The sequence below is a fragment of the Stigmatopora argus genome, chromosome 2, assembly GCF_051989625.1.
Source record: "Stigmatopora argus isolate UIUO_Sarg chromosome 2, RoL_Sarg_1.0, whole genome shotgun sequence".
In the NCBI taxonomy this organism is placed as follows: Eukaryota; Metazoa; Chordata; class Actinopteri; order Syngnathiformes; family Syngnathidae; genus Stigmatopora; species Stigmatopora argus.
The window spans coordinates 11,492,699-11,504,988 of record NC_135388.1 but is presented as its reverse complement, the minus strand read 5'-3'; the positions used below and the strand labels follow the sequence as shown (position 1 = coordinate 11,504,988).

The 12,290-nt window shown below is 40.5% G+C and overlaps 1 protein-coding gene across 2 annotated transcripts in view; it reads right to left on the bottom strand.

Moving 5' to 3' along the window:
• galnt18b (UDP-N-acetyl-alpha-D-galactosamine:polypeptide N-acetylgalactosaminyltransferase 18b) overlaps window positions 1-12,290 on the bottom strand; it is a 42,720-nt gene that overhangs the window by 15,294 nt on the left and 15,136 nt on the right. The window contains exons 2-6 of one of the 2 annotated variants that reach the window (XM_077623582.1): window positions 7,917-8,112; window positions 6,699-6,865; window positions 2,243-2,426; window positions 1,715-1,912; window positions 798-912 (exon numbers count right to left, since the gene is read on the bottom strand). In XM_077623582.1, coding sequence (XP_077479708.1) covers window positions 798-912; window positions 1,715-1,912; window positions 2,243-2,426; window positions 6,699-6,865; window positions 7,917-8,112 — 860 coding nt within the window. The remainder of the gene's footprint in view (window positions 1-797; window positions 913-1,714; window positions 1,913-2,242; window positions 2,427-6,698; window positions 6,866-7,916; window positions 8,113-12,290) is intronic. The other variant, XM_077623591.1, reaches the window with a different exon arrangement.

The following is a 12,290-nucleotide window of genomic DNA, read 5'->3' as shown; positions in this document are numbered from 1 at the left end:
AGCAACAACAATGTTTAGGTCACGTCTCCATAAATTAGTGCTTGAATTATTTGTAGAAATAGTAGTAACCTGGATAACTGCACAATTCTACTAGTGCAACCATACAATCTCAGTTTATTGTTGAATCACCTCTTGAAAACAATTACATATATTTTTTTAATCAGGTTATTTTGGTCACATTGAATGTTGTGGCAAAGTTTTGAAATTATTTATCTCGGTCACATTTTAGCATGTAAAACAGGGGTCTGTGGACATTTAATGGAAAGATGGTGTGTTGTTCACTTTGCATTGCAACAGTGTCAGTTCTCATTCATCTTTTGAACTGCTCATCCTCATGCAGGGGTGCTGGAGCCTATCCCAGCCAACAATGGCCAGTAAGTAGGGTTGACCCAAAACTGGCTATCAGCCAATGGCAGGGCAAGTTTTCATTCTTTTTGGCCCATAAACCACTTGCAAGATGCATGACCAAAATTGGTTTGCTCACTATAATAAAAGCCAAGACTCTATGGAGAAAAAGCTGAAAGATATACATGAATTCCAGATATGGTGATAAAGGCAAAACCAATTATGTGTGATGCTATGTAGTAATAATGGCAGTCGCAACTACAAACCGCAGTACTTAACCTCAGTGTGTCCGTCTTGATCGATATTTCTTAAAAGACTGCGGGTACGGAAAGTGAATATAGTGAGTTCTGGGGTGACCTTGTTCCACAAACACCCATTAGCTTTGGTAATTTTGCCCATATTTCACGGATGAACAATGGTCCATAGCCACACAAGGTGACAGCATTACTCACCCTAATGCCCAGCTCTACATTTTCTCCCCCGTACACCTCCATGCCTTCATCTAGAAGTCCGATCTCCTCAAAGTACAGCCTGTCCACCACGAAGCAGCCAATCAGTGCTGGGCTCCTGATAGATGCAAGGGCATACAGGTCATTTTTTTGTCTTGCGCAGTAATCCAACGGACAAAACAAAACTAAAGCAGGATGCAGCCTTGGAGATGATGATGGAAACATTTGTGCAATGGATAAATAATAAATGCTGAGGTTGGGAAGCACAAAGTAGCTCATTTGTTTCCCCACTCTTACTGGAAGACAGTACACTGCTTGCAGATACATACAGGCGGTAACTATTGTTTTCCAACACTAAGTAACTATTTGGCTGCCATTGAAAAAGTGGAATAGAGGGGAAAAATACATTAGTACATTAGTAACGGAATAAAATCCCGGAATGATCACCATTAAGTGCCATCGACAGTGATAGACATTCAATCCATTTTGATTAACAGCGATCTGAACAATCATAATGGGTTGGATGACTGTTACCATCAATGGCAGCCAATTAATTAATGATAAAAATGGAGTTAGTTTACTCTTGCTTTCAGAGGGACAATTTGTGACTGATCACTGCCATCCCTCCTATTCACAATGGAATGGACGTCTATCGTCGACTATGGAAGCCAATCCGTTTAAAATGAAATTAATATGTTTTCCCACTAGCGGTTGCTCGTTGGTAGTTGTCCTGGGAACAAAGGCTCAGCGGTTCTATTCCAGGTTATGATTCACCAATGTCAAGTGAAGGGTCGCCGCCAAATAGATTGGACATCTTTTGCCGTGAACGGCAGTCAGCAAGTTAAAGTACTTTATACAGTAGCTACAGCAAAAAATGAACACGAAGCCAGTGAATTTATTAGCAGGTGACGATGACTTACTGAATGGGAGCAGTTTTGTTTGCCTGGTGCCACCAGGACTTGGGGGGGTTGAGGTAGCGACACCACAGCTCCCAGTCAAAGCCCTGGGCAGACAGCGGGTACTCCTCGATCTCAAATGTGTCGTACTTGATGTTATCAAACGAAGGGGAGATGATGCGAGTTCTGTCCTCTTTAATTCTATGAAGAATGGGTTCAGCCCTTGAAATGAGACAAGAAAGTGAGCCCATAATTGGAGCATTTACTAGCTTCTTCTCATCACCCTCATTATCATGCTGGAGCTTATGAGAGGGCATGGAGATGAATTCATTTAATCGCACATCTGATAGACTAATGGGCAACTGCCCTCATGTAATTTTGGGCAAAGATGCTAAATACTAACAACAGATGGAAACCACATTTATAAATGTGCTGTCGACTCGAATACAAATGATAACTGCGGTGTTTGTTCTCAGACACATTAAGCAGAGGCCAGGAAGTCATTACTATGTATATCCAGTGGTTCCAATTAGAAACCGACGAGTGACTCACCAGCCGATGTTGAACTCCACGTGGGCATCGAAGAGGGCAACGACCGGAGCGGTGGCGGCCCTCCAGCCGCTCACCCTGGACCGGATCAGGCCTTCCTGCTTGGAATGCCGCACCATCTTGACGAATCCCGGCCGTTCGCTGTTGGTCTCCAACACAAAATCCTGCAGCTTCTGCTTCAGCTCTTCTGAAACGAGCGCACGTACATTTTTCAGTATCTCTGAAAGCTCCTGGAGATGACGAATGAAGTCAAGCGAAAAGTGTTGGTGAATAAACTTCCACCCACGTTCTCCTCCGGTGGGCATCACTTTATTGGAAAAAATCCAGCACTGTGTGGTCACGTGGCTGAGGCTTCTGCAAATGTGAACTCTGCTGGTATTGGTGAGCATTTACCGAACTGAAGGGTTGATGGCTTCATTATTACTGTAGCTACATGTCAGTATATACTGTACATAATGTCACAGTGCCTGACACTGATTTAAAAAAATGTAAAATTGTATTCATAACAAATTATAACCAACTGTCATTCACAATAAACAAATCTTACCCAATTAAAATGTCCTTTTTTGGAAAGTTATTATATACTGTACCAGCAGACAAAATATTTGAAATATTTATTGCATCTGTATTTGTTACTTTCAGCCATATCTTTAGGTGGTTAACTTAAATAGTAACTGGTAACTATTACAGAGCATGAGCCGCGAGCAATTGCATTCAAAGAAAAAATGGCATTCTTTCAAGTAATAACAAAATAAAGTAGCACATCTAATATGAATTTAGATATTGCTGGACACGACCCGTGTCAATTGTCAATAGACAGTGGCCAATAACGCCAGTATTTTGGAAACCTTTGATATAAAATGTTGGAGAGGTAAACAAATAAGCGCAATAGGTGAAAGATTTCTGAATGCCATTTAAAAATGGTATTTTCTACTTTAGAGCCAAATGGCTCATCCGCCCAACAAGGATGTCGTTATCCAGCAATGTGGATCCGGCACCACATGCCCATGAAATGCGCTAATGGTTCCCCTCGGCAAGCTTCCGCTCGTTGGCAAGACTCAGTAAAGCTATTAGGGCGAGGCACTCACTCAAATAGTTTGCGTTTCAAAAGGACCAAGCTAAAACAAACCGGAATGGCACCGAGTGGAATGCAAACCATCCAAAAACCCAATGCAACTTTTATTAATGAATGGTGCATTGACTTGTTTTATTTTTGTATTTCGCGTGGAACAAAACTACGATGCTTATTCATTCGCACCAGTGCGCTAATAGATTTCTGTCCCGCTAATCAATTCAGACCTACTGAAGGTGTTCTATTTGTGCGGGACTCAAAAATAAGAATGATGGCGTGGTATGTGTCACAACAACTCATATTAAGGAAGAGTTCATTAAAGCCGGAGTGACTAATGGCCACCGGCCATCCAACTTTCACTAATGATAAACTAGTGTCACTGTGATGGAAAGCAATGGGCTGAGCAGGAGCAACAGGCACTTGCATTCATGCGCTAAATCCAATAATGCATTTTAGATGGAACAATGGTGAGCAATAACAATGTGACATTGTTCGAGCTGTCTCAGTGCTGTCGCACTACATCTATAATACAGCAGCACAGTTTAAGGTTTCTTGTTTTTAGAGTAGGTGAAGAGAATCACAAATGTTGTTCCACTGACATCTAACAAAAGAGCATTTGTACAGTAGTAAGAATCTATTTCCCCACTATTGTTTTGTTGCTCTTGTCTGTTGAACAGTGTTTCCGATCAAACATTTCTTTTCACGCTGAAGTTCCTCATAACAACAGCCGAATAACAAAACACAAGGTGACAAAAACATTAACAACCAGGCCCAGCCCAGCCCTAATTTGATGTACTTTTGAGTTTCCAACATAAATTTGCATTTAGTTGAATATTGCTGACACACCCTATAGAACAGGGGTCATCAACTCTGGTCCTCTAGGGCACCTAACCAGTTTATTTTCCGTGTCTCCCTCCTCCAACAAATCAGAATCAAATAATCAACTCATCAGCAAGCTGTCCAGAAGCCTGATAACGAGCCTGATTACAGACTTGGAAAACAGACTGGATAGGTGCCCTCCAGGATCGGAGTTGGTGATCCCTGCTGTGGAATAAGATTATATTAATTACGAATATTTTATTTTAGGCGGCCCGGCAGACGAGTGGTTAGAGCCACGGCCTCACAGTTCTAGGGTCGAGGATTCGATCGCAGGTGGGTTTTCAATGTGTGGAGTTTGCCTGTTTTCTCTGGGCTTGCATGGTTTTTTTCCGGGTGCTCCGGTTTTCTCCCATGTTCCAAAAACATGCACGATAGGATATTTGAACACTCTAAATTGGCCCTAGCTATGATTGGTTGTCTATTTCATTGTGCCCTGCGATTGGCTGGCCACCAATTCAGGGTGTACCCAGCCTGATGCGCAAAGTCAGCTGGGATAGGGTCTGGCACCCCCGCGACTCTTATGAGGACCAATGGAATAAACAAAAAGAATATTATTTCAGCAACTTTCAAGGTGAGCGGTCATAACCCTTCTGATATATTGAAATGGTAATCTTAGTAACTGACATAATTTAAATCCATTAATTCAGTTAAAAAAAGAGTGACATTTATTTCATGGACAGATTGGGGAAGGTCTTATTTTTCTGTTCGTCATTACCCTGAAATTGGCGGTCAGATCGCATTTGAGAGGATGACACGTTTGCTTCAGTAGAATTAATAGCATTTATGTCTTAAATCTTGTGATAGGTTAAAAGTCTGGCACTGACAAGTCTTTCCACGCCACATTTTGAGAAGTTCTCCAATTAGGGAGGAATGAGCTAGGTGTATTCACCCTTCGCCCACCTCAAACTTCCCCCTTGCCGGCTTCATGTTCTTCTGCATGCTAATGTCTGCGGGACGTGAACAACGACATCGGCAGTTGACAAATGTAATGTGGTGGGTGACTGATAGGCTAGCTGTGACTCATGTGTCGCCTTCCACAATGGAAGCGACTTCGCCAGTCAAAAGGCTAATGACATTTTTGGGAAAGACGCTCCATAGGTGTTGTCATAACAACTACATGAGCGGCGGACAGGGTGCAGTGCCATTGGCGAAATGTCAGTCCGTGACTTGGAGAACTGCAAGGAGGAAGCTGTTGCGATGCCAATTAAAATCTGAGCATGTTTACGGCCTGCGTGCAGGTTTACGGGCTGAATCTTTTTTATTTTTGTATTTTTTTATAAGGGTGATAGCTTCAACTATTGGGCAATAGAGAGCCTACGTGAGTGGGATTGTTGTCATCCCAGCATGTTAAGGCAACATAAGACTGATCTACATTCAGCTCCACAACACTACAGGCCAAGCTAAATGTTTTGCATTATTGACTTCGGTAAACAAACTTCTCTTAGGGCACGGCACCGTCTTGATAACATCTAATGGCTGTCTAAGTTGGGTTGCATGGAGAGACTTTTAAAACGGTCATCCTACAAAAGCATGACCTTGATGCTGTATTATTAATAATGTTTACGCGCTTTGTTTAAACTGAAGCCATTGCAGGGATTGCACAGGAAATTGCCCGTGACTTTTACAGCTGGTTTCTTTGACATTCTGTGTGCATTGTGTGTCTTGATATGTACCCTATGATTGACTAAAATTTTGCCATTTGCACAATGTCTACTGGGACAGGCTCCAGCTCGCAACAAATATGAATAGGAACAGCAAATGGATGGGTTGGTATTTTATTGACCATTCTTGGCAAGGGGGTTCTTGATTGATGTCTGTTGCGTCCTTTGTCTTTGGGTCATGTGAGGCATATTTCCGATTTCTGATAATACATTGTATTTTTGCAAGAAGTACCATATTTGCAATTTGGGTCCTCAGCTAAAAGAGTCTTAAAAGATCAAATATCACATATGTTAATTGTGATTATGGTTTCCCATATGAGTTAAATTAGGGTAAGTACAAATTCAGCGCATGGGTGTATCGTATGAACTGAACTCCAGGGCAAACTGGGGTTCACAAACATTTGCTGTACAGCAATTATCCTAATCACGTCGAGTCAGCCATTAATGAAAACCAGGAAAAAACATTTTAAATTGACAAAATTACAGAGGCCACGGGAGCAACACTGATTAGCTTGCACAGGTGAAGTCTTTTATGTTTCCTTAAATTACTGCAAACCATTCTCTTTAATCAGTCTTGCAGTCAATAGCTCAGAAGGTAGACAATGTGAATGTGAACCTCCACTGTGCACATACTATACTATAGCATTCTAAGCCCTAAATAAATTGATGATGAACCCTTTATTGCATACTCAGTTGGCTCAGTCAATGAATGAATTTTAAAATTTCAAATAAATAAAACAACATTAAAGTGTTAAGAATCTGAATATATTTCTGTTTGTATTCATTTTAATTTGATACATTTTGCCTCTATTAAAATGGTATTAATTTATAGTTGTTGGTTGATTACCGTTATTGCTGTTGTCATCCACCAGAATTATTTCCTTGAGAAGATGTGCGGGGGTTCTGCTAATGGCAGAGTGAATAGACCGCAGGATGACTGAAAAAGCTTCGTTGACGAAAATGAACACGACGCTCACTTGCGGGAGGTTTAAAGGATAAGTGATGTTACTGCACCTGCGGAGAACAAGAACACAGTTGGCAAGGTAAGTAACCTTCAAGATGTTGGTAAAAGCAAAACAGAGTGCAATCTTGACAACGTTAAGCGAGAGGACACTTTTACACAATTAATGACCAGATGGTTTTGCCTAATGGGGTGTACAGCATTCTGTTTGAAATATTGAAAAAGGAATGTTTGCACAGAGTAATTAATGTTGTCAGAGCTCTCTTCCAGCGACAAAGCTATTTATGAACATTGCATGCCACTGCCACATTAGACAAAATCACATCATGTTGTTCATACGCGGAAACAACCCATTCTGTTTAGTTTAAACATGTCTTTAAGGAATATTTTGGGACAGGCCCAAGATAAATGTGTGATTCATGGTACCACCCCAAAACACTTTTTCAATGTAGTATATAAAGATCTTTTAGGGCAAGTGGAAGGAACGGAAAGTCGAAAGAGTGTAGCAATGTGCAGTGGAGAAAACATCCCCCAGAACTTTGAACTGTGCCAAAATTAGCGCCAGGGCCTTGTAGGCTCCTGTAACCTTGGTAACATCACCCTATAAAGGAGTCATGGTGAAAAATTACCTCAGTCAATTTTTTTTTTGCTCTGTAATTAGGGATGAACTGAATTGAACTAGAAAATTCACGACATATTGCTTAATGTATTTATGTTATGTTGTTTGATAAATGGTAAAAGATGACACTATGTTTTCGGAACATATTCGTCAATTTGGGTCGGATCCTGTATTGCTCATTACCCAATCACTGGGCTCAGAAAGACAAAGAACTATTTAAACCTATATACTATTTAGAATACATGGAGAAAACCAGGCAAAAAAGAAAATAGACTGTACTGATATTTTTAAGGGAGAGCGTCAAAAATAATCTGTCTAAAAAAACCTTACAATTATAAAGCCTTGTTTTTGTTATATTCTCTGTTGTGGGTAAAATTGAAAAGAAAGCTGTTTCCATTTCACAGGGATTTTGTATGTACAGAGCGAAGTACTTTCGGCTTTGCTTTGATGTGAAAATGCTGAACCATTTTCCAGCTGCTTCTTACCCAATCGGCCTTAGATCCGCTATAGCCCTGTCTAATGGCAGACGGTCGCTGAGGTAGCTGTTGTAGCCGTAGTACTGGAACATCTTTAGCGCCACTCGCCGATTGTCGGCATTCAGCTCCTGGCCCCAGTGAGCGAATAGAGATGAGTCTGAAAACGACATGTCGGCCTGCTCCTCTTCTCCTCGGCCCGGAGCCTCTGAGACACAAAAAGATAAATACTATCAAGGATTATCTAGACCAGGGAGTTCAATATGTCAATCGCGATCTACCAGTCGATCGCCAAGATACTATTGTACTATACTAATATTCACATCGCAGGACGTGCGATACTTTTGTTTTATTTTTTTATTTTTTGAACATGCAAAGCTGGCTCTTTTAATGAGGGCATCAGGCTCTGCATGGAACTGACAGGCTTGCCTAAAATACACAACCTGTGACAGCTGCTCGTTAAGTGATGCATTGATCCTGGACACTTAAAACGTGTGGCAAAATTTATGCTTAAATTCAGAGCCCTTTGGTGATGATGGGATGTGCTCAGCTGTCTACCCTCTCATTTCAGTGCGGAGGTTTCAAAAAAAAAACAAAGACAGTGGTAATTAGTCTTTTTAATTTTTTTGTTGGGTCAAAATGGTAGAGTCTGAATCAGTCTATAGTAACAAATTTTTTAAATAATGATACAAGCTGCCATTCGTTCCTCTCGACGACTTGTTTACATTCGGTGCGTTCGGGTTCTTACTTATAGAATAATGTGGAGGACCCAAGTATAGTACGCGTATGTCATGCAATATTCTCTTTGTGAAATAGTCAATAGATCCCATCCTAAAATGAACTGTAGTCTTTGGAGAACCACGAGAGCGAACCACTGTTCTCTCAAAATCACTGCATTAGACGAACAGGAGGCAGACGTTTAGCGGTAGCACGCATTTTGAGTGACAAAAACAAATATGCTCACGGTCCATGGCGAAAGGCGCAATCTCCATAAAACATCGGCAGCATGTGCTCAAGATTCTGCCACCAAGAGCTTTCTAAATGCCCGTCAGAGGTGTTTAACAGTCAAAACGCTCACCTCGCAGCAAACAGGTTGGAATGCCAATAAAACGGGTGGCAAAAATGCACGTTTATTGTGAATTCCACAGGTCGCTCATCTATTTGCGCCATTCCTTTCCCTTTCACTACCTGTTGGGACAATACGCCAGCAATGTTGACATACAAGTGTGAATATTTAAACACTTGAACGGTTTGGTTCAGTAAACCCTGGACAGGTTGCCAGCGCAGCAAAGGCATGAAAAGGAGGTTTATGGAATAATAAAGAGCACAAGCAGGAGGCCCTTATATCTCCTGAGAAATTAAATTAAAAAGAATATTAAACTGACACTAGTTTAAATGGTAGAAAAGAGAAACGGGGAGAAGCTTATTGAAGATAATGGTATATTTTCTTCAGTGCATGTCCTGATAAGAAAGAAATAAAAGGAAAAGTCGCATTGGTATCATCTGTTAATCCCCGTGGCTTATTGAGTCCATAAAGGAGCAGTTTTATGACAGTGCTTTAACAGCCGGCAATACTGCTGACAGATTGAGGTTATGCAGAGGAATAATTCACCGCCTGACACAACTAATAAACACCTTTTAACTGCAGGTGAAAGCATTTTTTTGCTTGCTTTTGTCTTAATCTTCTTAAAACCGGGAGCATAGTTTAAGACTGTACACACATAATGTAAATTTGACTTTTACACAAAAAGAAAGGCTGAGGAACGCTCACTGATATTTTTTTATGACTTTCATGGAAATATGATAGAATTCAATGTTAAACAACATGACTTCAGGTCCAATTACCAGATGGAATTTGAATTTCAAAGAATGTAAAAATGGGCCGCATGGTGACGTGGTTACCATTTAGTGCAGGCATGAAAGGTTACCAATGTGAACATTGGGTCGCATAATAAGATTTCACCACATGATATTGGCTCTGCTCTTCGTGATGTGATGAAAGAGGAATCCAGAAGAACTACCAGACTGAAAAGTCAAATGCACATGCACTTCCTGAAATGCGCATTGATTCTTACACTACCGCTGCTGCATGCTAACAACAAAGTGAAAAAGGATGTGAAGAGATAAAAAGATCTCAGGATCAAGTTGACATCAGACAGACATTTTGAACAAATCTGCTCTAACAGTCCACACACAAGCAGGCATTTCACAATTTATCTTTAGCTGTGGTGTCATCCGCATACAGAGAACAGCCATCAGAGACTTTGCTGCTGTCACAATATGAATTCAATTTTCCTGAGGATGGCGACTAATAGTTAGGACAAGACCTTCATGTAGACTACAGTTCGTTTTGATCATTCTTCTGAATCACAATCTTATGTCTTTCTTTCTGGGGGAAAACATAGCCGTACAAAAGAGACCAAGTGTTTAAAAAAACATTTGACACTCAGGCAAAAATCCACCACAAATACATCTCCTGCAGAGGAATATAGTGCTTCACATCGTGACTGTCTTTTTGCATGGAGCTTTTTGGGACCATAGGGAGGTGTTGTAAAACTTTTACAATGGCGTGGCATCCAACACAAAGATTTACCTGTATGACAAAAACAGTGAGATAGATTCGTCCATTTCAGTCAATAAAATTCCACAACATGTGGCGTTGGGTCAACCGCTGGGTAGGTGCTCTGCAGTTAGGGACAGGGACGGAGGGGGGGACACATATTCCCTCATTAGGATGCATCAGAGGCTGGCACATCACACTGACATTTTCCTTTTGAAAGAGGAAAGGTTGTGTGCTGCTTTGTCTTTCCCTTTGTTTATTCCCAAGAGGGGTTATGCAGAGGCAGAATTTAGTAGGAGGGTCATGTTTACTTGCGGCATCCTTTGTCATCGCTACCCCCTTTTTGCAACTCTCCTCATTAAACACAGAAATCGCTCTTGCCCTTCAGAAAAAGAAACAGAGAGAAAGGTTCGCTGTGTTTTCATCTTAGGGAGAAAAATTCCCTTTTTTCTCAAAACTCTTTGTCATTAGCGCGAGCAAAGAGTCGGCGACCAGCCACCATGCATTTTCCCCCTTTGGCAAGAATAAGAGCTATTACACAGATGTTGACGGCATATATTCCTTTGTTCTGATCTGCTCGGCATTCTTTTTGTGTGTTCTTATGAAAAACAGTATATACTAGTCTATATCGCACTTAAAGAGTACTTGTGGAAGGCCTTTTCAAATTCCATTTTATCATTTCCAGATGGCCATTTTCAGTGAATCACACAATTTGTGTTTATTTATGGTAGGGTTGTCAACACTTTTTTCCCTGAGTCCCGATTTCTGAAAAATCCAAGGATGCACTTGGACCACTTGAAATCCCTCCTTTATCATTTTTTAAACAACGGATAAGAAATAGGTAAAAGAAAGATACATTTTCAAAAAATATTATGTAAAGCAAAATACTGTTATTTGACGCAATTTTATACAAAGGTTTTTATACGTTTTCATGTTTTGACATTGTTTAAGTAACTAGCTCCGTCTAATTGTAAGTGTCAAAGAATGAAATGTAGGGTGAATTTTGACTTTTTATGAGGGCCATATTTAATTATATTTTCATAATTTGCAGTTGCCCAGAGGCTCGCTGGCCATAGTTGGAAAACCTTGGCTTGGGTTATATGGTGGGTGTGTTAGAAGACTTGATGAAATGATTTCTAACAATAACTCATCCTCTAATACTGACAACGATAAACATCCAATCCTTTACAACTGGAAAAAGTTACTAAATGACTAAATGAGAACTGGAGAAGATGGATGAACGGCTATCCCCGCCATCGGCAGTGAATGAGTAAATACATATTATCGTTCTCCGTTTCAATCTTGACTTGTGCCTTTCTATGAATTATATATAAACAATATAAAAGGAATGGAAGGACTATAAGTGAGTGTTTTTCTTTTTTGTCCCCAAAGACAATACCGTAGTATAAATCAAATGGAATGACCAGCGTGTGCAGGAATGGCCACCATTTTAATAATAAAAAAAGAAAACTGTGCTTTTAAAGGAGCAACCCTTTATGTTGCAAAAGGCTTTAGGGAATATCTCAGAGATAAATGCAGAGTATCACAAATTCAAATCTCCTGGGAATCATGAAGACACCATTTTATATGGGGGCAGGACCAATTCTTAATAAAGTGGAGTGTGAGCGAGAGGCTTTTCAAACGTCCACGTGGGATATAAATCACAAATATATTTCAGAGTGGAGACAGAAGATGATGTTGCTTGTGAAGCCAGTAATGTGAAAAGGCCATTCACTCATCTTTCTCAGCCAATACTTGGCAGTTATATTGTTCGATATGATAACCATTTTTCCCCCCTCATAATTTCTTAATATCTGAAAAAGAAT